The sequence below is a fragment of the Sphaeramia orbicularis genome, chromosome 4, assembly GCF_902148855.1.
Source record: "Sphaeramia orbicularis chromosome 4, fSphaOr1.1, whole genome shotgun sequence".
NCBI classification, from domain to species: Eukaryota; Metazoa; Chordata; class Actinopteri; order Kurtiformes; family Apogonidae; genus Sphaeramia; species Sphaeramia orbicularis.
Window position 1 is genome coordinate 50,145,206 of NC_043960.1, and position 24,718 is coordinate 50,169,923.

Genomic DNA, 24,718 nt, shown 5'->3' on the forward strand with positions numbered 1-24,718 from the left:
AAGCCCCATGAGCCCTGGAGCCACCTATCCCCTCGGGCAGGGGTCCTTCCCAGCACACCGGGTGGCCAGGCTGGCCCAGACAGCCAACCGCTGTGGGCCGGTGTGCACCCCGATGCCATGGCCAAGCACCCCGGGGGCCACCCCCCCCATCCCACCAAGCCCAAAACTCAAACCCCACACGCCCTCCAGTCCCCCACTCACCCACGCAAGTATACATACCATGTATACTTGTGTGGGTGTCACACATACCCACTGACACCCAGACACACACACCACCCATCCCACATGTTCGACCACTCACACTCACACACACACACAAACACCTCCACCCATGCCCATACACCCACCTACCCACATGCACGCTCACACGCAAACACCTACATGTACACACATACCCACACATGTACCCACACCCATCAACAGCCCTTCCTACCCACCTGCACGCACCAGACACGCGTATCCAGAGTACCGCCACCCTCCCCTGCAGTGCCAACCAGAACCCAAGAGCGGCAGCACCAGCCGCCAGGGACCCCACCGCGGTCCACCACCCCACCAGCAACCGCCACACCCCCTATGCCCTGACAAGAGGGCAACCAGCCCAGCCCTCCCCCCCGACCACAATCCCCATGCGCACACATCATTCATCAGAGGGTGGCACCCCCCGCAGCAATGCAGCCAGGTGAGTCCCAAGCCAATGGTCCAACCCCCTCCCCCCAGGAGGTTCCAGGAAATAGGGATGTGGGAATACACCCCCCCCACACACACACACACCTCCCCACCTATCAGTGTTTTGAAGTGTGAGGTGTGTATGCAAGTGGTGAAAATTGAGGAGCAGAAACTGTGCACCACTGAGGGCAACACCACATGGGCAGCCTCACCCACCCGCACGGGCACGCCCACCAGGCACCACACAGCCCACCCCCCCCAAATGTGAATGTGTGGTGTTAGTGTTTCTGTGTGTTGTGTTGTGGGTTGGTGCAATTAAAATTGAGGAGTTAGCCGCCCCAGGGTAACACAGAGACCCCCCCCCGCCGTACCCCCTCGGGACATGCACCCTCCCCAAGACCCTACATGCTTTGTCTGAGGGGGGTGGGGAGGCGAGGGGTTGGGGGATGGTATGACTGGGAGGAAGTTTCCTCTCAGAAGACGAGTCAGTCGACATTCTGCACCCCCGTTCCCCAGTACCTGTCCCCAGGCAGGGGCCGCCAAGGAGTGGGGTGGTCCAGAGACCCCGGGCACCCAGCAACTGCAGCCAGAAGGCTGCCACACCCCCAGAGGCCACTCACACACTCAATCATCCTATGCGGTTGAGGGGGCATGGACCCAGGACCAGCCTCCCCAAAGCCCCCCAAACAGGCGCGGGAACCCACCACACTTCATACCTCCCCAGTCTTGCACGCACTAGGGATGTAGTGATCACCGGCGCAGTGCCACCCCGCAGCACGAGACCCAGCGCCAGCACCCCCACCCCAGGTCCCAATCGCCACTACGGCCGCACCCCACCACCGCACCCCGAGAGAACCCCCAGCGACACCCCCCACCCACCGTAGGGGCAGCAACCCCCCAGGCACACCTGCACAGCCCCCCTCCCCCACCGGCACCACCACCACACCACAGCCCGCCCTCATTCACCAAACATACATTTACATCCACACCCACACACCTGTTTTCATCAGCCCCCCCACACACCAGCACACACCGACACGCACACACACAATCCCTCATTCATACTCTTATGCACACATGAGCACCTGTTCACACACTGACACACATTGACACACCCACACACACACACCGACACATAAACACACACACGCTCACACACACAAACAAACGCATGCACACACGCACGCACACACGCACTCACACACATTCTCACACACACACACACACACACACACACACCGCAGGACTCCCAGGCACTAGCCAGACACCAGGGCACGCACCCGCCCACCCTGCAGCGGCAAGCCCAGACCAGCCCAGACACCCCTGCGCATGCTGGGCCCCCCCCCCCCCCCCTCCTGGGAGGGGCAGCCCCCAGAGACCCCAGGACTCACTATGATATTTTCTAAATGTGTTATTCCTTTGTTCTTCCATTGAGTAAAGTTTATCATTCTTTTTTTTCGCAGGATGTCAGGGTTGTTCCAGATGGGTGTCCGCTTACATGGAATGAGTGAACATTTGTTTATTTTAAGACATTCCCACCAGGCTGTCAGAGTGGAGCTGATGTTCACACTTTTATAACATTTATGATGCTTAATAGTTGAACTAATGAATGGTAAGTCAGTGATTGCTAGATCATCACACATTGCTTGCTCTATATCTTGAAAATGTAATACATCATCAGCATAAAGACTTATTTTGTGATCTATATTTCTGGTATGGATTCCTTATATTTCTTCCTGTTGTCTAATGACAGCTGCTAAGGGTTCGATAAAGATGGCAAAAAGTGAGGGGGAGAGTGGGCAGCCCTGTCTGGTGCCTCTGTGCAGACTGAAGCTTGGAGAAGTTTGATCATTGGTCCTCACAAATGCATGTGGGTTCTTATACAATATCCTAATCCAGTCAATGAAAGATGATTCAAATCCAAACTTATTTAATGTTGTAAAGAGAAATTTCCAGTTTACCCGGTCGAATGCTTTTTCTGCATCTAGAGAAATAATTATGGTTTCCAGATTGTGTATGTTAGAATAATCTATGAGGTTAATTAATCTGCGCATGTTAGTTGAAGAGTGTCTACCTTTAATAAAACCTGTTTGATCCGGAATAATTATGAAAGGAGTTATTTTCTCTATTCTTCTGGCCAGAGCTTTACTGATTATTTTTAGATCTACATTGATTAGTGAGATTGGGCGGTAACTGGATGGGAATGTGGGGTATTTTCCTGGTTTTAATAACACAGTAATGTTAGCTATGTTCATTTTTGTAGGTATTTTGTTTTTCTCCTTTATTTCTAATATCATTTTGTAGAAAGTGGGTGCCAGCATAGTCCAGAATTCTTTGTAGAACTCTGCTGGAAAACCATCTGGACCTGGGGCTTTATTATTGGGCATATGTTGAAGAGCTTCTTGGAGTTCACCAACAGAGAGAGGTGAGTCCAGAGATGTTCTCTGTTCCTGTTGTAATTTTGGTAGATTGATGTTGCTGAAAAACTGATCAATATTATCATCTGATGGGTGTATTTGTGATGTGTATAATGCTTTATAGAAATCCCTGAAAGTGCTATTTATTTTGTTGGGGTCATGGCTAATATTTCCTGCTGGATCTTTAACGGAGTAAATAGTTGCTTTCTCTTTATTTGTTTTTAGTTGATTTGCCAGAAATTTCCCAGATTTGTTACAAATTTGTTGTTTGTTCAATGTTCAAAGTTCTCCAAAAATAATACTAATTTGAGACATATGGCCACTCATCGCTATAATACCTGCAGCCAGTTTTGCGCCAAGCTGTGCTACTTAAAACCTGCCTTTCAGACGCGCTAAATATAGACGCAAAATCAGCCACCACAATCAGTTTCATGTTTGGTAAATCACATTGCATGCGCTATATAAATATTAGCATCTACTCTCAATAATTTTGCGCGCTCTCGCAGAAACGCCCATATTGCATATTCATCAAGGCAAACATGCTAAATGGGTTGCGCAAGCTACTTCGCATATAATTTTGTCACACTGTAGCTGAATGTCAGTACATATTTTTAATCACAATCATCAGGAGTGGAAAAGAGGCCCATAAAGTGTGTGTGTGTGTGTGTGTGTGTGTGTGGGTGGGGTGTGGAGGGTGGAAAATGCATTCTCTGCATCTTGTTTCGTCATTTCGAATTCTCCTAACCACTTCCATGTGTGTGCAATTACGCATCCAACCCGTTTGCACCTCCTTTTGAGACGTGTTAAATATATATATACACAGTTTCTATGAGCAAAATTGCTTTCAGTTTTGATAAATCACTTTGCGTGTACTAAATTAATATATTTACATTTTCTCCTCCCAGCATACGCACAACTGCGTGTAAACACCCCAAATTGCATATTCATTGTGCCAAACGTATTAATTGGATGCAGATGCACTATTTTGCACCTTTGAAAGACGCAGCCCTCATTGCGCACTGTTAGTAAATCAGTTTGTACATTTTGTTGTGTGTGCAATGAGTTTGCACACATTTTAATACACACAAACCTTTGATAGATCCGGCCCTTAGTGTCCACAGTACAAGTGCAATTCCTATGTGGCATTCTATCAATATTGTGTGGTGCCACAGTGAGTGTACCTGTAGTTGAAGCTAAAGACGGTCCAATGAAATGTGTGTGGGACTTGTTTTGTTCAGGCAGTGTATAGGGTTAGGGTTAGGTGCATATCATAGGTGTACATATCAGCTAGTGTAAATGAGGACAAACCTGTCCCTGGATGTGTGTGTCCCTCGACCAGTTAGGTTTGAATTAAGCCTCTAAGAAGCCACATCTGCCTCTTCCTCTGTACAATGTCACTTTAAAAGTAGGTTTTCAGCACTTTTCAGCTCTACTGCCCAAGAAAAGTAATCTAAAAGTAATCAGCACGTAATCTAATACAGTACATGACTTTTAAGAAATTTAAATAATTCCATTACTTGTTATGTTTTTAACAGGGTAATTGGTGATCTGTATTACATTCCAAAGGTAACATTCTCAACACTGACTGTTATCATCTTATCATCTAATTTATTTAATACCACATGCTTGGAGAATCACAAAAAAGTCTGCATTCAGCACATATATATGTAATTAACAAATTTCTACACTCTAAAAAAGGATTAGGAAAAAGTTCCTAATCCTAGGAAAAAAAGGATTAGGAAAAAGTAAGTTAAGCTTAAAATCAAGAGCTTTCTCTAACTAAAAAATTAAGTTTGTTACATGTACACATTTAAATTAGTTGATAACTTATTTTATTAAGTTGGTCTAAATGAAAAACAAGGAAGACAGTTTTCACTTAATAAAATATTGATTTTGAGAAGACATTTCTGCCTTTAACTTAACAAACAAGTATATTAAGTTAGTACAACTTAAAAATCTTGTAAGCTTCCTCTAAAAGTTGAGTACAAATCTGACGTGCCTGGACATGTTTTGCTGACAGACCACGCCTACCACAAGAAATGTAGGGAAGCACAGAAAAAAAAGGAGAAACACAATTTTACACAGAACTTTACCAAACTTTAAGGCTTGATAGAATTTAGCTTTGTTTCTGCAACAGTGGTTTAATTATTCAAGGACTGAATAATACACATTTTGCTCCTTTCTAATTTAAAATTGTAGTATATATTGTGGCATGTTTGCACCATTGCATTGTGGGTATTGGGTATTTTGTTGAAAATGTGTTATTTTATGTGCAGGGGTTCAGCAGGGTTGTGGTGTTGGTGATAATTTTGAGTTAATGTGTGCATGCTAATGTTTATTGGCCTTTATGTGTTTATTTTTGTATTTTTATAGAACTGCACCATGAGTAAGAGCCATAGGCCAAACGAGGCCTTTCCTGTTTATTAACAATTGTTATTAAATTGTTCACTGAAACTCCTCACTGCTTGACAATTATAATTAACTGTTCATAATAGAATGGGGACAACAGTGTTGTGTACAATTGAGATATTATCATGCAGACAGATCTAATAATTGGCATGCATAGAGAAATAATAAGCAGTATGATTATATAACTGGAATTTCTATGTGGAATTTGTTCTGATGTACAGAAATAAGTAAGGCCAACTCAAAAAATTAAGGTAACTATTTGTATGGACATTTTTGAGTAGAATACAAGTAAAACAATAAGTCAGTATAACTAAATGGAGTAGTTTTTACACAATTAAAATTAAGTTGGTTCAACTTAATTAAGCTTGTAGAGTAAGAATCAAATCATGTTGTTTGTACTAAAGTAACAGAGTTTACCTAACTAGACAAGTCTTGTGGCATTTAAGCAATTATGGCAAGGTTGAAATAACTTAAAAAGATTAATGGAAATTGTTACATCAGTTTTTTACGTTGAGCCAACTTATCATTTTTTAGAGTGTACCTGAGGTGAAATCAGACACTGCTGTTAGGTATATGTTTGTAAAATGGTCACTCACCTAGCATATCATGTCCGATTAAATAAAATGACTTCCCACTGGCTCCTGTTGAGGATACAAAACCAAACATTAGAAACCTGTCTTTAAGTCTGTCACATCCACAACACAGTCCACACACAGTAAACTGATGACAGGATGGTTTCCCTACCCAGTAAGACAATAGCATTGATCTGTCCAAACTCTGGCACCTCCAGTGGTTTCCCGTGCAATACTGAGCTGAGTCCAGCTCTCAGCAGATCCTGAACAAAGCTTTCTGAATACTGCTGGATCTTAGACACCCTGAAGACCAGTCTGAACGTGGCCATCACATCACCATTAATGTTACTGGGAAAAATAGAACAGGAAAAACTTACTATAGTTTGGCCTCTGGTTCACCTTATAGACTTGATTTCATTTATTTGTTAAAAGCCTACTGTGTAAGATTTAGGATAAATTAGGGGAACTTAACTGCAACAGGTTTGAAGAGGAATATAATATTCAGAATTTGGTTTTGCTTACAAGACCTATTGTGTTTTAAGTAATTTAAATGGATTCATCTCTCAGTCTTGAACTACAATTTCACCACTCGATATCACTAAATGTTACACAATGAATCTTTAAACCATGCACTATGGATCAGCTCTCACCTACCCATACGCAACAATACTACATTCAGTGTAGTGATGAGATATCGATGAGGCCATGAAGATGTTTTTAATCTGAAATATAATAAAAATTAACAGTTTAACACGTTTCAAATCAAATATGTGGCCCATATTGTGGCTGTGTGGATTCACCTTGGATGTCAGAACCATGGTCAACACTATGGAAAAGGCAGAGCTGTCGTCCTGCAGAACAGAATCATACTTCAGACCAGTCAACTCCACCGTCTCCATGAAGTAATGCTGCTCCTGCACAAGGTATGCTGGCAACAATAGACATACAACAATGCACTGAATAAAATAATAATAATATCAATAATAATAATAAATTTTATTTATAAGCGCCTTTCAGGACATCCAAGAACACTGTACAACAAAAATGAATCTAAGGATAAAATCAGTTAGGAATGAATTAGTCTTCAAATGTTATATATGTGATACCTTTAGAAGTGTTACAACATAAAGGCTATTTTAACACTATATTTGGGTCTTTCTGTTTCTGATCTGAGCCTCTTCCATTTATGGACCTATATCAGACAGAGCTTTTATCTTTGGCAGTGTGACATCAGCCTGAACAGACTGAGATTCATGTTAACTCTGCACTGGAGGGAGTCACTTTGGTACTGAATTATTCAACCTTCAAAATGTACAGCAGTAATATGTATCATATATATCATGATGCAACAGGATGATGAATCCAAACCACTAATATGCAACAAAATGCACATAATCATGATATACAGTTTTCTTGTCTGAAGGGTTTATTTTATTCCCATTCTCAGTAAAAACGCTGATGAATCTTTCAAATTTGTGTAAATAAAATTTACTCATTAAAGCTTTAAATGTTCTACCTCTAGATTTGTGAAAAATGCTGCTTTTTTTATAAAGGATTTGCCATGTTCTGGCTGTAAATAAGAGCTTAAAACCATAATAATCACTTTTTATGTTGTTTTCATCTTGGTGCATAAAAACTCGGTGCAAACTGTTGCCATGTGTTGCAAATAAAGAAAATATCATCAGCTGTGGTAAATCTCATTTCATCTTTTCTGTAATTTTTTTGTGTTGTTATGTCTTTTACAAATAATTCATTTGTAACTAACAAACAATCTGGATTGTCCAGTTTTGGGGCAAAATTCTGGCAAGAACTAATGATTTGAGATTTATTATAAAAGCGTTGATACGGATCAACTATAAAATGTTACACTGAAATGTTCAGTGTGATAACATTTTTGCTGAATCCAAACCATTGCAAATGTTGTAGTAAAACACTAAAAAGGACCATTTTACTGCATAGCTACTACTTGAGAACCCTTAAATGTTTCTACTGAAGTATGTTCACAGGGTGATATTAGTATTTTAAATATAATCAGAACACTTTCAACAGCCCTGCTTTTTGTGCATCAAAAGACTCCAGTGTGAAATATAAATCTATACTGAGCACTGAAAGCAGCAGTGTGATTGTAACCAAAGTCATTGTGTCTCTGTGGTGAATCTAAGTTTGTGTGTGTGTGTGTGTGTGTGTGCGTGCGTGCGTGCGTGCGTGTGTTAACGCACCAATAAGCAGGCCTACAATGACTCCGACGAGGAGGAAGAAGATGAAGCAGACCATGAGGGAGCTCCTGTAGCAGCCATGGTTGGAGGGAGCAGTTGAGGCTCCTGGAGAAGACCACGGCCCCTCCTCATCCTTCTTCCTCTCCATGCTGGACCCAAAGTTTCAACCTCACAAGTCACATTCCGCACTCTTCAGTATCATATTTGTCCCAGAAGACAAAATGATTCAAGTCTGGTTAGAATAAAAAAAAGGTGAAATGATTCTCAGATGTTATTCATTTAGCTTTTATATGAGGTAAAGTATTATCAATGAACTACACCGTATCAAATTCACAATATTAATGACATTTGGTTCCATTATCACCATTGTCCTTTATATGTTAGCTTAACGCTACAGTTGCCTTGAAGGTATTACTTCTTAGCCTTAGCCCTGATGCCAACTTAGCACTTTTGTTGCTAAATTTTGCTAATTTTCAGACTACCCTAGTTACTTCTTTTTCCAAAATCACTGAACAACAAATTTAGCTACTTTTAAAATTTGTTTGGAAACTTTTGGCAACTTTTGAAAAGTGATGCAAACTCTAAAATACACACATTTTCCTCTAAATGACAATGAATGTCTGGCTCGCTGTAAACATGGGCCCACAGTAACTGTACATATTACATTTCTGAGGAGTAATAAGTATGGAAACTCACAGACCTTTGTGCAGGCCTTGATGAATAAATAAATGAGATGGATGTGGTCAAATGGCCCAGTACTTCCTTGATATCCACACGCACACAAGGTTTCACCTCGATGTACCAAATTTGGTTGGTACATATTTAAGGTTCATGTGCATAGAAAAGCTTCTCGGTCTTAATTTGAAGATGCACATTGCAAGGTTTTGCCTTTTTTAGTAAATGTACATTGTGATGGCCACCGCCACACTGTGGAATATAACTACAATACACACTCACCAACCTCATTAGTTTGTTACACCAAAAGGATTATTTCATTTACAGTTAATTACTTTGTATCCACACTTTCAGTTCTCGTCAACTACACATCAATATTTCACATTACTTTACATGAGTTGGTATTGATCCATTTTAATGGGTTTATATGGAATGCACACATATTAACACTGTAGCGCAGGGATGTCAAACTTATTTTAGTTAAGGCCACATTCGGACTCTGACACCATAGGTTCGACACCCGTGCTGTAGGGTAACTCTTTGTCATATAAATTTGTGAATTATTTGTAATATTAATCTTTTGTTTTGTTGCCTTTGAGTTCCCAGTTGTGGCTGGTGGGAGGTCTCTCCATTCATCACACTGAACGACAGGTTTACTACTACAGAACTAAAGATTTAGACTCAGTTGGGTCTGTGTTGAATATACCCAGGTCATTTAGGGTGGGTCTGTCTTGTTTTCCTGTTGTGACCTCTTTCATAGGCCTACTTTTCATCATTTTAGCTCTGTATTGCTTTTGCATTCTTTTGAGTCACTTAAAACTTGCATTTTTTTAAATTCTTAAATTCTGTTGGTCATTGTTGTGCTGCTTGGTCCCTCCTAACCTCCTACATTCAACAAAGCCTGAGTGTCGTTAAATGTGACTCGTGTCGTGACTTTTGGGATGAAAAATGATCAAAATGGTGACTTTTAGTTGAATGGTGTTACTGTGACATTTACTGTACAGAAAAAATGCATTCAATAAAATCTGAAAAATTAACTGATCGCATGTGGTTTGATCTAGATGTACCAAATTTATCCATCCATCCATCCATCCATCCATCCATTCGTCCATCCATTCGTCCGTCCATTGTCTGCCGCTTATTCGGGGCTGGGTCGCGGGAGCAACAGTCTAAGCAGGGATGCCCAGAGTTCCCTCTCCCCATGTACCTCCTCCAGCTCTTCCGGGGGGACCCCGAGGCGTTCCCAGGCCAGCCAAGAGACATAGTCTCTCCAACGTGACCTAGGTCTTCCTCGAGGCCTCCTCCTGGTGGGACATGCCTGGAACACCTCCCCAGGGAGGCGTCCAGAAGGCATCCGAAACAGATGCCCGAGCCACCTCAGCTGGCCCCTCTCGATGTGGAGGACACATCAAGAGGGGCCAGCTGAGGTGTCCCAAATTTAGACGCGCATAATTATGTCAGATTGAGACATACAAAAACCCTAAACTATTGCCCGATCCCTTCAAACATCTGCAAAGGCCTGATAATAGCTGCTTACTGTGTTAATTAATACGGACAATAATAAATTATTTAACTTCATATCATGACTAATATGCTAATTCTTAAGTTACTTTCCCTGTAAATACTGTACGGTGGTGACAAAAAGGCTTGTTGAATTGAAAACCGATTTAATTTATTCATTTAAACCAGGGGTGTCAAACATACGGCTGCTGGCCAAAACAAGCCCGCCAAAGGGTCCAACCTCGCCCACGGGATGAATTTAAGAGTCAAGGGTGTTAAAATAATTTTAGATCAGGTTCCCCATACGATACGATATGATCTCCACCTGGTTGGACCACTAAAGTAAAAGCATAAAAAAACTATAAATAACGACAACTCCAAGTTTTTGTATTTGTTTTAATGTGAAAAATTTCAAAAGTCAAATCACATTATTAAAATGTTTACATTTACAAACTATCTATTCACAAAAAACACAAGTAACCTATGCACAACATGAAATTTAAAATATAAAATAAAACAAGTGCATTTTTATCAACCATTTTTATCTGCCTGTTACTAAATGTTTTGTGCATTTGTAGACTGTGATCTATCAGTTGTAATGCATATGCATATGTGTAAATGGTGAGCTGAGGCATAATATTTTAAGATATTTCAGACTGTTCATGGGTTTTCGGGTTATTCACATATTTTTGTGAAAAGATAGTTTGTAATTACAAACATGTTCATAATATAATTTTACTTTTTTTGTACTATAACAAAGAGAAAAATTTGGAGTTGTCATTTTTATTGGTTTTTTTAAGATATTATTTTACTGTTCTGGCCCAGTCCACTTCAGATCAAGCTGGGCTGAATGTGGCCCCTGAACTAAAATGAGTTTGACACCCCTGATTTAAAGAATGTGACCCAAACATGAACCACAACAGCATTAGTGATGGGTTCATTTGAGGACATACAGACATACTGCAGAGGAAAACAAGACAAAGGTCCATGGGCTCGGATCTCCACAGGACAGAAGAGATGCAAAATGATCCAAATAATGGAAAACTAAAAGCACACAGTTAAACCTAGACAGAGGGTAGGAGATAAGGATGTAAAGGAATCGTGCCTGGAGTGAAACAATAGGAATTTTGCGCTTCGGAAAGATGGCTGAGATTTTCCTGGCGTGCGTAAAAGAGACAACGGAGGCCATGTTAACTTCTCAACTCAGGTGTTGGGAAAAAATGTCACAGCTAAAATAAGGACTTTCTCCTCAAAGTTTCCCTCATCTCACAGTAAATGTAAATGAGTTTCTCTGAGGACAGACGTACAGACGCATTACGCACGTCGACTGCACCAGTATTCCACCTACAGCTTTAACACAATAAAGGCTTTATGCGCTCTGTAAACTCACTCACCTCTTTAGTGTCTCATTCCTCTGAACAGTGACATTCACGAGATCCCCGAAGTTCTTACTGCATGACTTGGCGCACGCAAGAATAGATGCATGGATGGAAGACAAGGGACAGACCTCGGCCGTCCGCTATTTGTTCCACCTGCCAAGGGGCGTGCCGTGTCCGTCCTGCACCTTTTTGGTTACTTTGGGAAGTCGACTAGGCTGCAGAAATCCCCGAGCGACCCCCTCCTCCCATCGGTCCTGATCCTTTTGGGCGTAAAAGCGGTTTTAGGTTACGCCCCGATGTACACAGGTATTTCTGCTGTCCCCTCGGATAATCTCCAGGTAAATCACACACGGGCTTCTTTACGCAATTTAGAAGCAACAACTAAACGCACTGGCAGAAAAATCCGACGGCAGAAGGTGTTCTGCAGTGAAGTCCAGTACCCCCTGTGCTGCTGTCTGTCTGTGGTCCATTGACACAGTGACTGAGCAGCAGAGGAGGGGCAAAGTGAGCTGGAATTTTGCCTTTCTCATTCTGTCCAAGTCTCGGGATCACAACACCTGGCAAACCATTTGGGTTCTTTTAGGATTACAGTCGCTCTTATCCAGATGCCTTTACACTGACTTTATTAGCCTACTGCACTCAGGTTAACTCTGACAGCGGAAGTGATTATGATGACTAGTTTAAATACAACCTCCAGTTGTTAAAAAACAGACCAGGACTCAGTTTTTCAGTGTTTTTAAGGGAAATTGGACAGCTCTGATATATCCACAATATATCTCTTTTATATTTAGCAGCCAGTCAACAAACATAGGTAAATTAGTGTGCATTGTTCCCACACCCTCCTTAAAGCACATCCAACTCAACAGTTAATACAACAAATGTGTCTTTGTCAGTGTGCAGACAGGCTTCACTGGCTTATCTTCACACATACTACACAAACTCCTTTTATCCTCCTTAACACTTTGAAAGATCACCATAAAAAGCCTTTGTTGCTGGTGGTGTGACTTAATACTAGCTGGGGTTGAGGTTCATTAGATGGTCTAAATGGTAAAATCATTGGTTATGGAAGACAAAAAAAAATCCATCACATTCTCTGCTGGTTGATGTGGTTTTCTGTAAATGGAAACAGGTTGGTGCATGTTTGCAGAAGAAAAGTAGGAGGACCTGTTGATATTTCCTCTTTCATCATGCATAAAAGGGATACACATATACTTAAAACTGCACAGTGAACTGTAAAGTTACCACAAACCATGTCCTAAACACAAACGGAAACACAATGCACATGTGTAATTGAAGAAGTACAAATAGTCATTTTCAATTTTAAATGGATCAGATCTGGTTAAATCTGTTACGTTGCTCCTCTATACAGCAAGGGGTATGACTTGAGGTTCTATGTGATATTGGTTCATCCATGTAAGATGAAATATGTCCTGATATTAGAAAGATACCCTAACGCAAAATAAAAATACTAAATCCATACATCACTAAGCTCCCTCAAGCTCATTAATACCAAAGTAATGAGCCTGTTTTGTAAATAAGTAGAATGAATGTAAGAGTGTGTAAGGAGTGGAAATAACAGATATTTGTGTTAAAATTTAGGGAATAAAAGTAAGAATGTCATAAAAAAAAAAATGAACAAGATGTGTGAAAAAATGTACTTAACCCTAAACCGAGGACATTGGAACTGGCAAGAACTGACACTGTAGGTTAATGGAAATGGACTGTTCCTTGACTGACAAAACCCTGTGTTTTGACACTGGATGATGACATTTTTGTTCATTTAGGGTCAGAAGACGTGGTATTTCTCCTTTGGATCTAAATGTGAAAGAGTTTTGGAACCAGTTTGAGTAAATTTTTCCTACATGAACGCTTATTTGATGATTATTCAGTTGGATTGTGAGCTCAATTATAAATTACATCCTAGTCTATAATTATGCTTATTGTAATCATAATTTTCTTTTATAATCCTTTATTAAATATAATTCTACAATCTAACTCCTCATACTTTTATATGATCGCATGTGCAGTTGATGGTTGATCCAGGCTAATATTGAAACCACACATAGATCCATGTCTAAACCAGCTGTTGAAAGTACATCTGACACAAGTGTCTATCTCCAATCTGAATTTTCCAACAATAATATGATAGTCATTCAACCCCACAAATGTTTCATTTTATTATCAAAAACAAAGAGCAGTAAAAAGTTTACTTTGTGGGTAAAACACTTCTCAAACTCAAGTGTTCTCTAACTCAAATTAGAATTTACACACCAGAAACAGAAAGAAAAGTCAAGTGTTGAAGTGTCCTTTTCATAATCAACCAACATATGAGTTTTACAGAAGTTATTTGCTTTGTTTACATGTATAATCACTGACACATTGAACAATTAATGAACAATAACAAAGAAAACTAATGTGTGTATTGTGTGACTCTGTAGCAGTATGCTAGCCATCCTGCTGCTGTATGAACGGGTTTGGTATGGCTTCCATGCCATCCTGAGGACAGATGAGCACTACAGAGGTCCCTCTGCAGACCACCAGTCCAAGCTGCCGCGTATCTTCTGTTAGCTTTAACTGGTCATCTGGATCTGGAAAGGCAAGAGTTACAGGGACATAACAGTTAGCTCATCATACCACTGCTAAAAAAAAACAAAAAACAAGCCCAGCACATCAATCTGATCCAAAGACAGAGTCAGAGGACACAGCGTGTGGTCGCACTGTTCAGTACTATCTTTATGCTGCACTTATTTTTCCTTGCACTTTTATCTGTTGCTGCCTTGACCAGCAAATTTCCCCGCTGTAGGATCCATAAAGTTTAATCTACTCTACATTCTTATGTACATGTTTTGCCCTCTTGTCTAATTGGTAAACAGAGATACAGGCCGAGGGACCACACAAAGCATGTTAACAACAGTGTTAAAACTATTCTATCCCAGCTAATGTTTGTATTAAATTAACTGCTTATCAGGGTAATAACAATAATGAGAATGGGAGCACTGAACTAACCTATAGGTTTGTAGCATTAGGCCTAATATCACTAGAAGAGGTTGCTGGGGGTATTGTGGTAATTTCAGTCTGTTGATAATCATATTTCAGCACTAAAGTGTGTCTATTCCACAATAACTCGAGGAGTTTATGATGCTGAAGAATTAACACAGAATTTCCAGAGGCCTGCCAGCTGTGCATTTGACTTCTGAGGAATAACATGCAGTGAATTTGATTTATACAGATGCTTTAGAGTGATTTACATAGTCAAAAAACAACAATAAAAAAGCCATCACAGAACAATCTTATATTATTACTTAAATAATTCATATAGTGAAGACCACATCCATATAGTCTTTCAAGTGCTTTGTTGAACTTTAAAACACTCCTGATCAAAATTTTAAGACCCGTTGGAAAAACTGCATGAATTGACATTTTGCACTGTTGGATCTCAAAAAGGTTCTAAGTAGAGTTTTAAAACGCAAAAAGAAGAAATGGGAATGAGAAAAAAAAACTGAGTAAGCAATTTATTGAAAACAACAAATACACTGAAATAGGCTGCTACTCAACTGATCAAAAGTTTTAAGACAGCAGCCTTTAAAAGCAAAAATCTGTACAAAAAAAAAAAAAAAAAAAGGTTTCTCTCTTTGAACATGGTCAGATTGTTGAGCTGCATAAGCAAGGCCTCTCACAACATGCCATCGCTGCTGAGGTTGGATGCAATAAGACAGTCATTTTGAATCCGCTGTTAGGAGCTGATGTCCATTTTTGTTAACTTTCCTTACCATCCATCCCTAAATGTTCCCAGTCGGATTTAGATCAGGGGAACACGCAGGATGGTCCAAAAGAGTGATGTTATTCCTCTGTTAGAAGTCCTTTGTCAACTGGGCATTGTGAACTGCGGCGTGGTCCTGTTTTTACACCCAGTCATTACCACAGATGAGGGCCCTCAGTCATGAGGGATGCCCCCTGCAACATCTCAACATACCCAGCCACTATTTGCACTGCAAAAATCTAAATCTTACGAAGTGGATTTTTCTCATTTCTAGTGAAAATATCTCATCACACTTAAAATCAGACATAATCACCTAAAGAGTAACTTTGCAGTGAGATATAAAAGAACTTATTTTTAGACAATCCATCTTAAAAATCTTATTTCAAGAAATCTTACCAAGATAATTTTCACTTGTTCCATTGGCAGATTTTTTGCTTGAATTAAGCCAAAAAAGCTTGAATTAAGCAAAAAAAAAAATATCTTGAATTAAGCAAAAAAAAAAAAAATCTGCCAATTCAAGATTTTTTTTTGCCTAATTCAAGCAAAAAAATCTGCTAAGGAACAAGTGAAAATTATCTTGGTAAGATTTCTTGAAAAAAGATTTTACAAGATCTATATTCTAAAAATAAGTTCTTTATGACTCAATGAAAAATTACTCTTTAAGTGATTATGTCTTATTATAAGTGTGATGAGATATTTTGACTATAAATGATAAGTTGTAAGATTTATTGGTAAGATTGATTTTTTCCAGTGTGACGCCCCTGCACAACCTGAATCTCCATTGTTCCACTGAAGAAAAAAGCCACCCAGATCATGATGGTGCCCCCTCGAAAACATCTCCAGTGGGATCTCCTTGTCAGGCCAGTAATGTTGAAAGCCATCAGGACCGTCAAGGTAAAATTGTTTCTCAGCAGAAAAAAAAACTTTCTTCCACCTTTCAATGTCCAATGTTTGGTATTCTCTTGCAAAGTCCAAACAGGCAATTTTATGATGTTGAAGGAGATGAGACCTTTGAAGACGTGTTTTGTTCTAAATGCCCTTCTCTCACAGATGTCGTCTGATAGTTATTGGGCTGCAGTTGGCACCAGTAACGGTCTTAATTTGGATTGAGGATCATCCTGTGTCTTGATGGACAGCCAATTGGGTTCTCCGGCTCAGTGCCAGTGAAATTTTTTTGGGTGACATTTTTGTTCCATAACCCTTAGGATCTTTTAAGAAATTTGAAATGACTGTCTTACTGCATCCAACCTCAGCAGCAATGGCGCGTTGCAAGAGGCCTTGCTTATGCACCTCAACAATCCAACCAAGTTCCAAGAGAGAAAGCTTTTTTGCCTTTGCCATCAGGAGGTCATGACAGTGTGAATACCTGACAGAAAATGAAAATGAATTCACATTTTTGCGCAGATTTTGGCTTTTAAAGGCTGTGGTCTTACACTTTTGACTGGCTTATGAACAGCCTATTTCAGTTATTTGTTGTTTTCAATAAATTGCTCACTCACATTTTTTTTTAATGTCACAGTCCCATTTCTTCCTTCTTTTTGCATTTTGAAACTCTACTTAGAACCTTCTTAAGATCCAAAAGTGCAAAATGTCAATTCATGCTATTTTTGGACTGGTCTTAAAATTTTGATCAAGAGTGTATGTTGAATCTTACTGCACTACTTATGAAGCCTGTAAATTATGCTCAAGTCTCCCACATACCTGTTTAACATTTACTTTTTTAATGTCGTCTTGATCTCTTTTATGTACTCAAGGTATATGGCTTTTGTATGTTCACAGCACTGCACTGAACCATGTGTCTGATTCTGGTTTTGGGACATGTTTTTGTGCATTATTCACTCCCAGACGTAGCAGGACGTGCTGTTATCACTTACCACGCATGTACTCGATTGTTCCGTCCAACACCAGGTTTAACAAAGGATCAAACCCCTTAAGGACACCACTTGCTAAAAGACAAAAAAAAAGACACAAAACAAATAATTCATTCGACTGCTAATGCTAACCATAAAGGCATCATTTCTTCGCGTTTACCATCAGCTAACCTCATTAGCATAAAGCTACGAGCAGCAGTAGTCGCTTACCCTCTCGTCCGCCTTGAAACTTCACACGAATCGGCTTGTCAATGTATTTTGACAGATCGAAAATGCTCTCCTTCTTCTTCTTTTCCTTATCCTGCAAAGCATACAGACGCTTTTCAAATCCACATGTAGCACACACACTCTGTTAACATAAAAATTAGCCTTGCAAATAGTAAGCGGAACCATGAAAAACACCGCTTTATACATACAAGCTTATATTTAGGTTTATTAATTACTTCCGAAAAAAATACATGGGGATAACAGTTATGACTGCAAACACAATATGATGTTTAGATGAAAGCGAAATCCATACGAACTCACCGCCATGTTAGCTGTCTAACCCGGAAGTTAAACTTTGACCTCCGAGTGTTCCATTAATCAAATCGTTGAGCGCCCCCACATGACAAAAACGTTTTTACTTTCTTGTCTAGCAATGTTTGCTTCTGTTAGTTTACTGGAATCGCAACGTGATCTGAGTTGGAATAATTAAACATTATGTGTTAAAGTAAACATCCATGTGTTGCAGAGGCTCAGTGGTTTATAATTAGCGTCATTATTTCAGATGGACCTCCTTCCCCCTGTTGCATCCAGTCAGGAGGTCTGTCTATTTATAAAGCAGTTGGAGTGTTGTAAGCTAGTAAGACGAAGAAGCACTATGCAGAATACGTGTGCTGCGTCTGTTGATTGTCATTTGACAGTTGTTTCTGATCAGGAAAACAAACCAGAAGAGGATAAAGCTGCTTCTCACCTGAAGGACTCTGACCCTGCTCTGATCCCAGATGCCATTCTGCAGGTCCAACAGGACAACTTTTATGTTAACCGTGAGCAGCTTGCCTTTCAAAGTCCCTACTTCAGAGCTCTGTTCTTTGGTTGTGGGGTAGAGAGCACCAAAAGGCAAATTGAGCTCAAAGGTGTGGACTTGAAATATTTCCGTGTGTTGATGGAGTTCAGTAAGACCTCCAGTCTCACTTTGGACAGAGAAAATGTCCTGGGGATCCTTGAGACTGCAGATTTTCTTCAACTTGACAGACCTAGATTGTTGTGTTGTAAGTTTCTGGAGCGTGAGCTGCACCTCAGTAACTGTCTGGGACTGATGTCCTATTCCTGGCAGCTGGGTTGTTGTCAGCTGTACCAGGCTGCTCGGCAGGTGGCGCTCACTCACTTCTCTGCCGTCATCACCATGGATGACTTCTTGTCTCTGTCCAAAGAAACTGTGGTAGATCTTCTTGCCAGTGATGATTTGGCTATCAAAAAGGATGACCTGGCCCTGGAGGCTGTTCTGCGCTGGGTGTCTTTTGACCCTAAAAGAGAAGAACACTTTCTTGAGCTGATGGAACTAGTGAGGCCTGAGGCTCTGTCTGTTCCATTCATCACTGAACTGTTGACCAGAATGAACAGCTCAGACCCTAGAGCCAAGCTGATCTGCACCTTGAATGAACATTTCCCAACATCCTGGTCAATGGGCAGGTCAGTGAGGAGGACCAGGGCCAGCGAGACCCTTTTTGTCCTTGGTGGACGTCATGATCAGGAGACCCAAGCGCTGTACCAGTTCCACCCCCTCAGTGGTAGATGGCAGAGCTGTGCACCTCTGCAGAAGAAGAACCTCACACAATACTCTGTAGCTGCAGTAGGTAAATCAGGATACTAGTGAAAATGATGATGATGAAGAAGGGCCACATTGCGTATTTGTTGTCCATTTAATGAAGACACTGTTGCAGGAGTTTGTCCTATTTTTCCTGACAAATAACCAGTAGTGGAAGAAGAACTGAGATGCTTTACGTAACCCCCTACTGCCTAGATTTATTTACAATTATGCAAAAAAAAAAATATTTGTGTTGTTGCTGTCAAACAGATGCTAAATTAAGTGGATAATGTTAATTTGAATATACCACATACAATAACTATGATACAAATTTGTGACAATAGCCATAATTGTCGTAGAAATTAAACAAATTTTCTAGTCTAGGTATGTAGATTATTTTCTTGATGCTAGTATTGATCAGTGCCTCCAGTCAACAATCCAAACAAGATAAAAATCATCCAAAAATCAGTAGAGTGTCATGTAATTAATGACACTTAACCAAAACAGGCCGTTGAAATACGTCAGGGATCATAGAAAACCAGGTAACATATATATATATATATATATATATATATATATATATATATATATATATATATATATATATATATATATATATATGTATATATATATGTATGTATATATATATATATATATGTATGTATATATATATATGTGTGTGTGTGTATATATATATATATATATATATATATATATATATATATATATGTATGTATGTATGTATATTCACCAAGTCTCAAGCATCACCTCATTACAAAAACAGGAATACTGAGGTGGATTTGCAGTGATACTCTACAAAGGCTGAAGGAAAAGTAATACCGCACTCTACCACACAACATATTTAATGTTTTGTCAGGACAATATCATTTGTAAATGTGCATCCATTTCTTACATTTAGGCCTGTGACAAATAGGAAACAAATATGTGTTCATACCATCTACAATAAAATACAAGGCAAAGGAATTATTATTATTATTATTTTATTTACTATTGAGGCTTTCTTTTTAGACCTGTATTTTCTGCATAGCTCCAACTATTTCATGTCAAGTAAATATTCACCTTTCAAGACCTTAAGTGAAAGTATCTAAGAATTAGAAAAAATTGTCATAATTCCCTGCATTAAGTACTTTTACATGAAAATTTTAACTACTGTCAAGCTGCTTAAATGTCTGTCAAACAACTAATTGATACATTTTAATTGCACAAACTACTGGGTAGTTTAATCTACAATGAAACACAATTCAAAATCAGTCAAAATCTTCATCTGCAAAGTAGCTATAACTGTCAGGTGTGCAGTCCAGTTGGAAGTGCAATATGTGTCTTTTAAACACAGTACAATGGAAATACTGAACTGACTAATTTAATTACCTCAAACTTGAACTTAAGTCCAGCTCTGCACTACATTTGACCACTGCACAAGATCTAAATAACCCTGACATGACATACTGCATATCATGAATCTGTTTTTTCACACTGTCCCTCCTGATTCTTTGCTGGAACAGGAGACTCTGTGGTGGTGACTGGCGGCTACTTCCGGGATGTTCTGTGGTTCAGTGTGGACTGGGTCATGATGTATGAATGTGGCAACCAGCGCTGGGTGGATGGACCAGCCCTGCAGAAGTCCAGACACAGCCACTGCTCCGCGGGGCTGGATTCAGTCCTGTACGTCCTGGGGGGCTCCATGGATGAAGGGCTGGTAGCTGATGTGGAAAGACTGGTGCTGGGGTCAGACCAGGGTTGGGAGGGGGTCAGTCCCATGCTGAGGGCTGTGGAGAGGGCGGCCTCTGCCACTCTGGGCTCATGCATCTATGTGGCATGTGGTCTGGATGAAAATGGGGAAGTGTATGGTGGAATTCAGAGGTATGAGGTGAAGAAGGATCACTGGGATGTTGTCTCCTATTCTCCATTTCCACGGTGAGTAAGGGGGTGTTTTATACACTGCTCGGCTAAAAAAAAAAGTTGCACATGCAATATTTCTCTGTACCAGTTTTGATCACAGGAGACATTCACTGTGACATCTTTTTTGGAACATAATGCATAATGTAGTGTCACAATAAAGTTCATAACATTTTTTCCATCCATAGTTGCATTAATATTGATGGAGAATCGAACTGCTGCATCAAGTCTTCATTACATGCCAAATTCGACTCTGGACTTTACGGTGGTTATAATACATATGTGAAAATGATGTATCATTCTCCCTGAACCATTCTGTCACAAGCCTGATGACCCTCATGAATCCTGGCATTGTCCAATTTTTTTTTTTTTTTGTCGTTAAAGAAATGAGCGACTACTTGCTGCAGTTAGAGTTAAATAAACAGCCTGGCCAAAACAAAGTAACTACCTGGATTTAATTAAGCAAATAGTTCAGATCCATCCATCGGTAAGTACTGCAGTGGTTAATAATGTTTCAGCTGTAATAGGTTCTTTAACTCTAACTGATGCAGTAAGTGGCCTCTCATGTCTTTAACATCAAAAAGATTGATATTTGGGTGTTTGAGGATTAATAGAGAAAATAACACTCTTTCAGATATGACCTGGTTGCTACAGAGCTCAACAGTGCCCTCTACTTGTTTGGAGGCTATGCTCTGCGTTTGGACGTGGACACAGATGAGTGGACTGTGCTGGATGAGGAATGTCTGGACAGGAAGTTCTTCTCTGGCTGCACAACAGTCAGTGGGCAGGTCTATCTGGTCAGTGAGAAGAAGAGTAACAAAGCATTCCCCAACATGGTACTGCTGGACCCATACATAGACACCTGCATTGAAATAGATGATGCCATCCCCTGCCCTGTGCCACTCAGAGGTTGTGTAACAGTGACAACAACCTGATTATAGTTGATCCCACTGCTAATCTGTGTGTAACATCATTGTAAGACTAGCAGATTTGTTATGTACACTCCCTATTTCCAGAATAGTTATGGCATTTTCCTAAAATCACTGTTAATTTTGACAACAATTTTTAATTTAGTTTTACACATAGTCTTTAGACGAAAATATAATTTAGTTTTAGTGATAATTTAGTCATCTAAACTATTTTAGTTTTAGTCTAGTTTTAGTCAACTAAATATCATTAAAATGTAGTTTGTTTAGTCTAACTCTATTTTAAATTTAGTCGAGAAGAGTCTGTGCTTTATCACCTCACAGGTTTTTGGATTATCTCTGGATCTGCTGCTGTGGTCCTGCTTCTCTCCTGCCTTCATCGTCATCCCTCATTTATCCATATAGTTGTGATAGTGTTTATTATAGTTACATAGATGGTCAAGGTTAGTTGTAATTGTAATTGTAGTAAATCCAGTGTTAATACTTTAATTTGGAGTAGTAGTATTAATTAAGGACATTTGTTCTAGCAATTGGTAATTATACCAGAACCAGCTGTTTTAGTTTTTAACAGTTCTAGTTCAGTTTGCTGTGCATCCATATCCCTCCCCCTATCCCCCCTATCCCCCCTCCCCCCCCCCCCCCCCATCTCTCTCTCTTTCTCTCTCTCTCTTTCTCTTCCTTTAACCCTCTCTCTTTAAAGCCAACTGGTCAAGGCAGACGACCAAGCTCCAGGAGTCGGGGTCTACGCGGGGTTTCTACCTCTTGAAAGGAAGTTTTTCCTCTTCACTGTCACCAAGTGTTTGCTCCTGGAGGATTCTGTTGGGCGTCTGTAAATTGGCTTAAGAGTCTGGTTTCAACCAGCTTTCTATGTAAAGTGTCATGAGATAAATTTTGTTATGATTTGAGGCTATGTAAATGAAATTTGATTGATTGATTGATATATTCTTTTGCACCTGTTTGTGAGTTGGGCAAAATTATGGGTGTTTGTAAATGATCCTACATTTCAGAAAAGAATAATAAACTCAAGGCTTTATTGTCATTGCAAAATACCATTGTACAGTACAATGGAATTTGTTTTTATGTTCTGTAAGCCACTCAGAGCTAAATACACACATCAATTATATAACAGTGAAGAATAAAAATATAAAATCAGCCAAGTAAAAAAGGCATAGACACACACAAAAGGGAGTCCGGTATCAATAAAATTTGCAAAATGTACAGGTGACAGTAATGACTGTGATGTCAAGTCTTTTTAAGTCGAGTTGTGCAATGTCCTGAGTATGGGTTCCATTACTACTTTCATCTCAGGCCATGTTAATATGGAATTGCCTGTCATATTTTAATTTGAACAGCAGATGGCAGTATTCACGTTTTCAATGAGGCCTCGAGCAGCGGAACCTTTGGTGAAGCAATGGGCTGGAAAGCCTTGGCGATTCATGGGGCTTCATTTGACCATCAGTACGAAATCCACATAACAAGTGTCTCAAACAAAACCCAGCAATATCAAATATTGGCCAGGAGGTCAGCAGGCTGCTCAGTCAATCAGCTGAAGGAAGAGAGAGAGAGAGAGAAAGAGAGAGCACTTGCTGAGGTGGCCCTTTTATTCTGCAAGCCACACCTACAAGATGGCCCGCAGACATGCCACTGACAACTGGAGGAAGAAAACAGACAGCATTAGTGAGGCTGTCACATGAACCTTTATTTTATTGGACAGAAGTACAGACAAGAAAAGGTTTTAACTCTCCATCTCAATTGTATTTTATAAATGAAAACAAAGGGAAAACCTGTCGACGCAACGGCTGCAAATCTCTTTGTAAAGTTCAGTCTATGCCTTCACATGAATGTCCCTTCACTTATGCAGGTTAGTCACGTGGTCACTGATGCAGCCCCAGACCATCACAGACACTGCTTTTGCACTTTTCACTGATAACACTGAATGAACTTTTTCATCTTTGACAGTACATGATGTCTGTTTTTCCTGAACACTAGTTGAAACATGGACTGATATGAAAACAGCTTATTTCCACTGTGTTTCAGTCCATCTATGAAGAACTCAAGACCTAAGAATGTGACAGTGTTTCTGCACAGAATAAATATTGTTGTTCCTCCTTGTGTAATACAGTTTCAGGTTGTGTTTCTGGACGCAGCCATGGAACGAACAACAGTTTTCCATAGTCCTCCCAAACCCGTATATCTATATTCATTCATCATGGCAGCATCTTATCTAATGCTCACTGAAGGTTGCACATTCAAAAGGAGTGTCTGTCCTTCACTTTTTTGCACTGGACCCACAAAATCTGTTCACAATATTACATACTGTATTGTATGTAACGTGAAGTTGGGCACAAAGTGTTGAGTCAGGACCCATTAAGATTATTTCTTTGAAAGACTAGGATGCTCTGTTTATGTTCACTCATGATCCTTCATCTGTTACTGTGATGACTAGAATCTAACAGAGGATAGCAATAATAATGCCTCAGTCTTATTTTGTCTCTGTTCCAATTTTTTTGACTGTGCTCCAGGCATTAGAATGTAATTTTTGGTTAGTATCTGTATAAGAAAACATTGGTCAGTGAAAGCCTTGAAAATCTTTTCATACTTTGTCATTTAAATAAAGGCTA

General features: G+C 40.0%; 3 protein-coding genes across 3 annotated transcripts in view; 1 reads left to right on the top strand and 2 right to left on the bottom strand.

The window, feature by feature from the left end:
* tmprss9 (transmembrane serine protease 9) overlaps positions 1–13,862 on the bottom strand; it is a 31,442-nt gene extending 17,580 nt beyond the window's left edge. Inside the window, exons 1-6 of the mRNA XM_030132077.1 lie at positions 11,850–13,862; positions 8,284–8,512; positions 6,865–6,992; positions 6,719–6,786; positions 6,237–6,412; positions 6,089–6,133 (exon numbers count right to left, since the gene is read on the bottom strand). Of these exons, the coding sequence (XP_029987937.1) occupies positions 6,089–6,133; positions 6,237–6,412; positions 6,719–6,786; positions 6,865–6,992; positions 8,284–8,428 (562 nt within the window). The 5' untranslated portion in view covers positions 8,429–8,512; positions 11,850–13,862. The remainder of the gene's footprint in view (positions 1–6,088; positions 6,134–6,236; positions 6,413–6,718; positions 6,787–6,864; positions 6,993–8,283; positions 8,513–11,849) is intronic.
* Positions 13,863–13,990: 128 nt separating this feature from the next.
* Positions 13,991–18,039, bottom strand: lsm7 (LSM7 homolog, U6 small nuclear RNA and mRNA degradation associated). Its single transcript, XM_030132136.1, has 4 exons — positions 17,994–18,039; positions 17,676–17,766; positions 17,469–17,540; positions 13,991–14,422 (listed from the first exon to the last, which is right to left on the bottom strand). The coding sequence occupies exons 1-4, from the start codon at positions 17,997–17,999 to the stop codon at positions 14,280–14,282; spliced, it is 312 nt and encodes a 103-aa protein (XP_029987996.1). The 5' UTR covers positions 18,000–18,039; the 3' UTR covers positions 13,991–14,279.
* Positions 18,040–18,241: 202 nt separating this feature from the next.
* Positions 18,242–22,700, top strand: LOC115417891 (kelch-like protein 23). Its single transcript, XM_030132095.1, has 3 exons — positions 18,242–19,303; positions 20,778–21,189; positions 21,806–22,700. The coding sequence occupies exons 1-3, from the start codon at positions 18,328–18,330 to the stop codon at positions 22,104–22,106; spliced, it is 1,689 nt and encodes a 562-aa protein (XP_029987955.1). The 5' UTR covers positions 18,242–18,327; the 3' UTR covers positions 22,107–22,700.
* Positions 22,701–24,718: the final 2,018 nt, after the last annotated feature.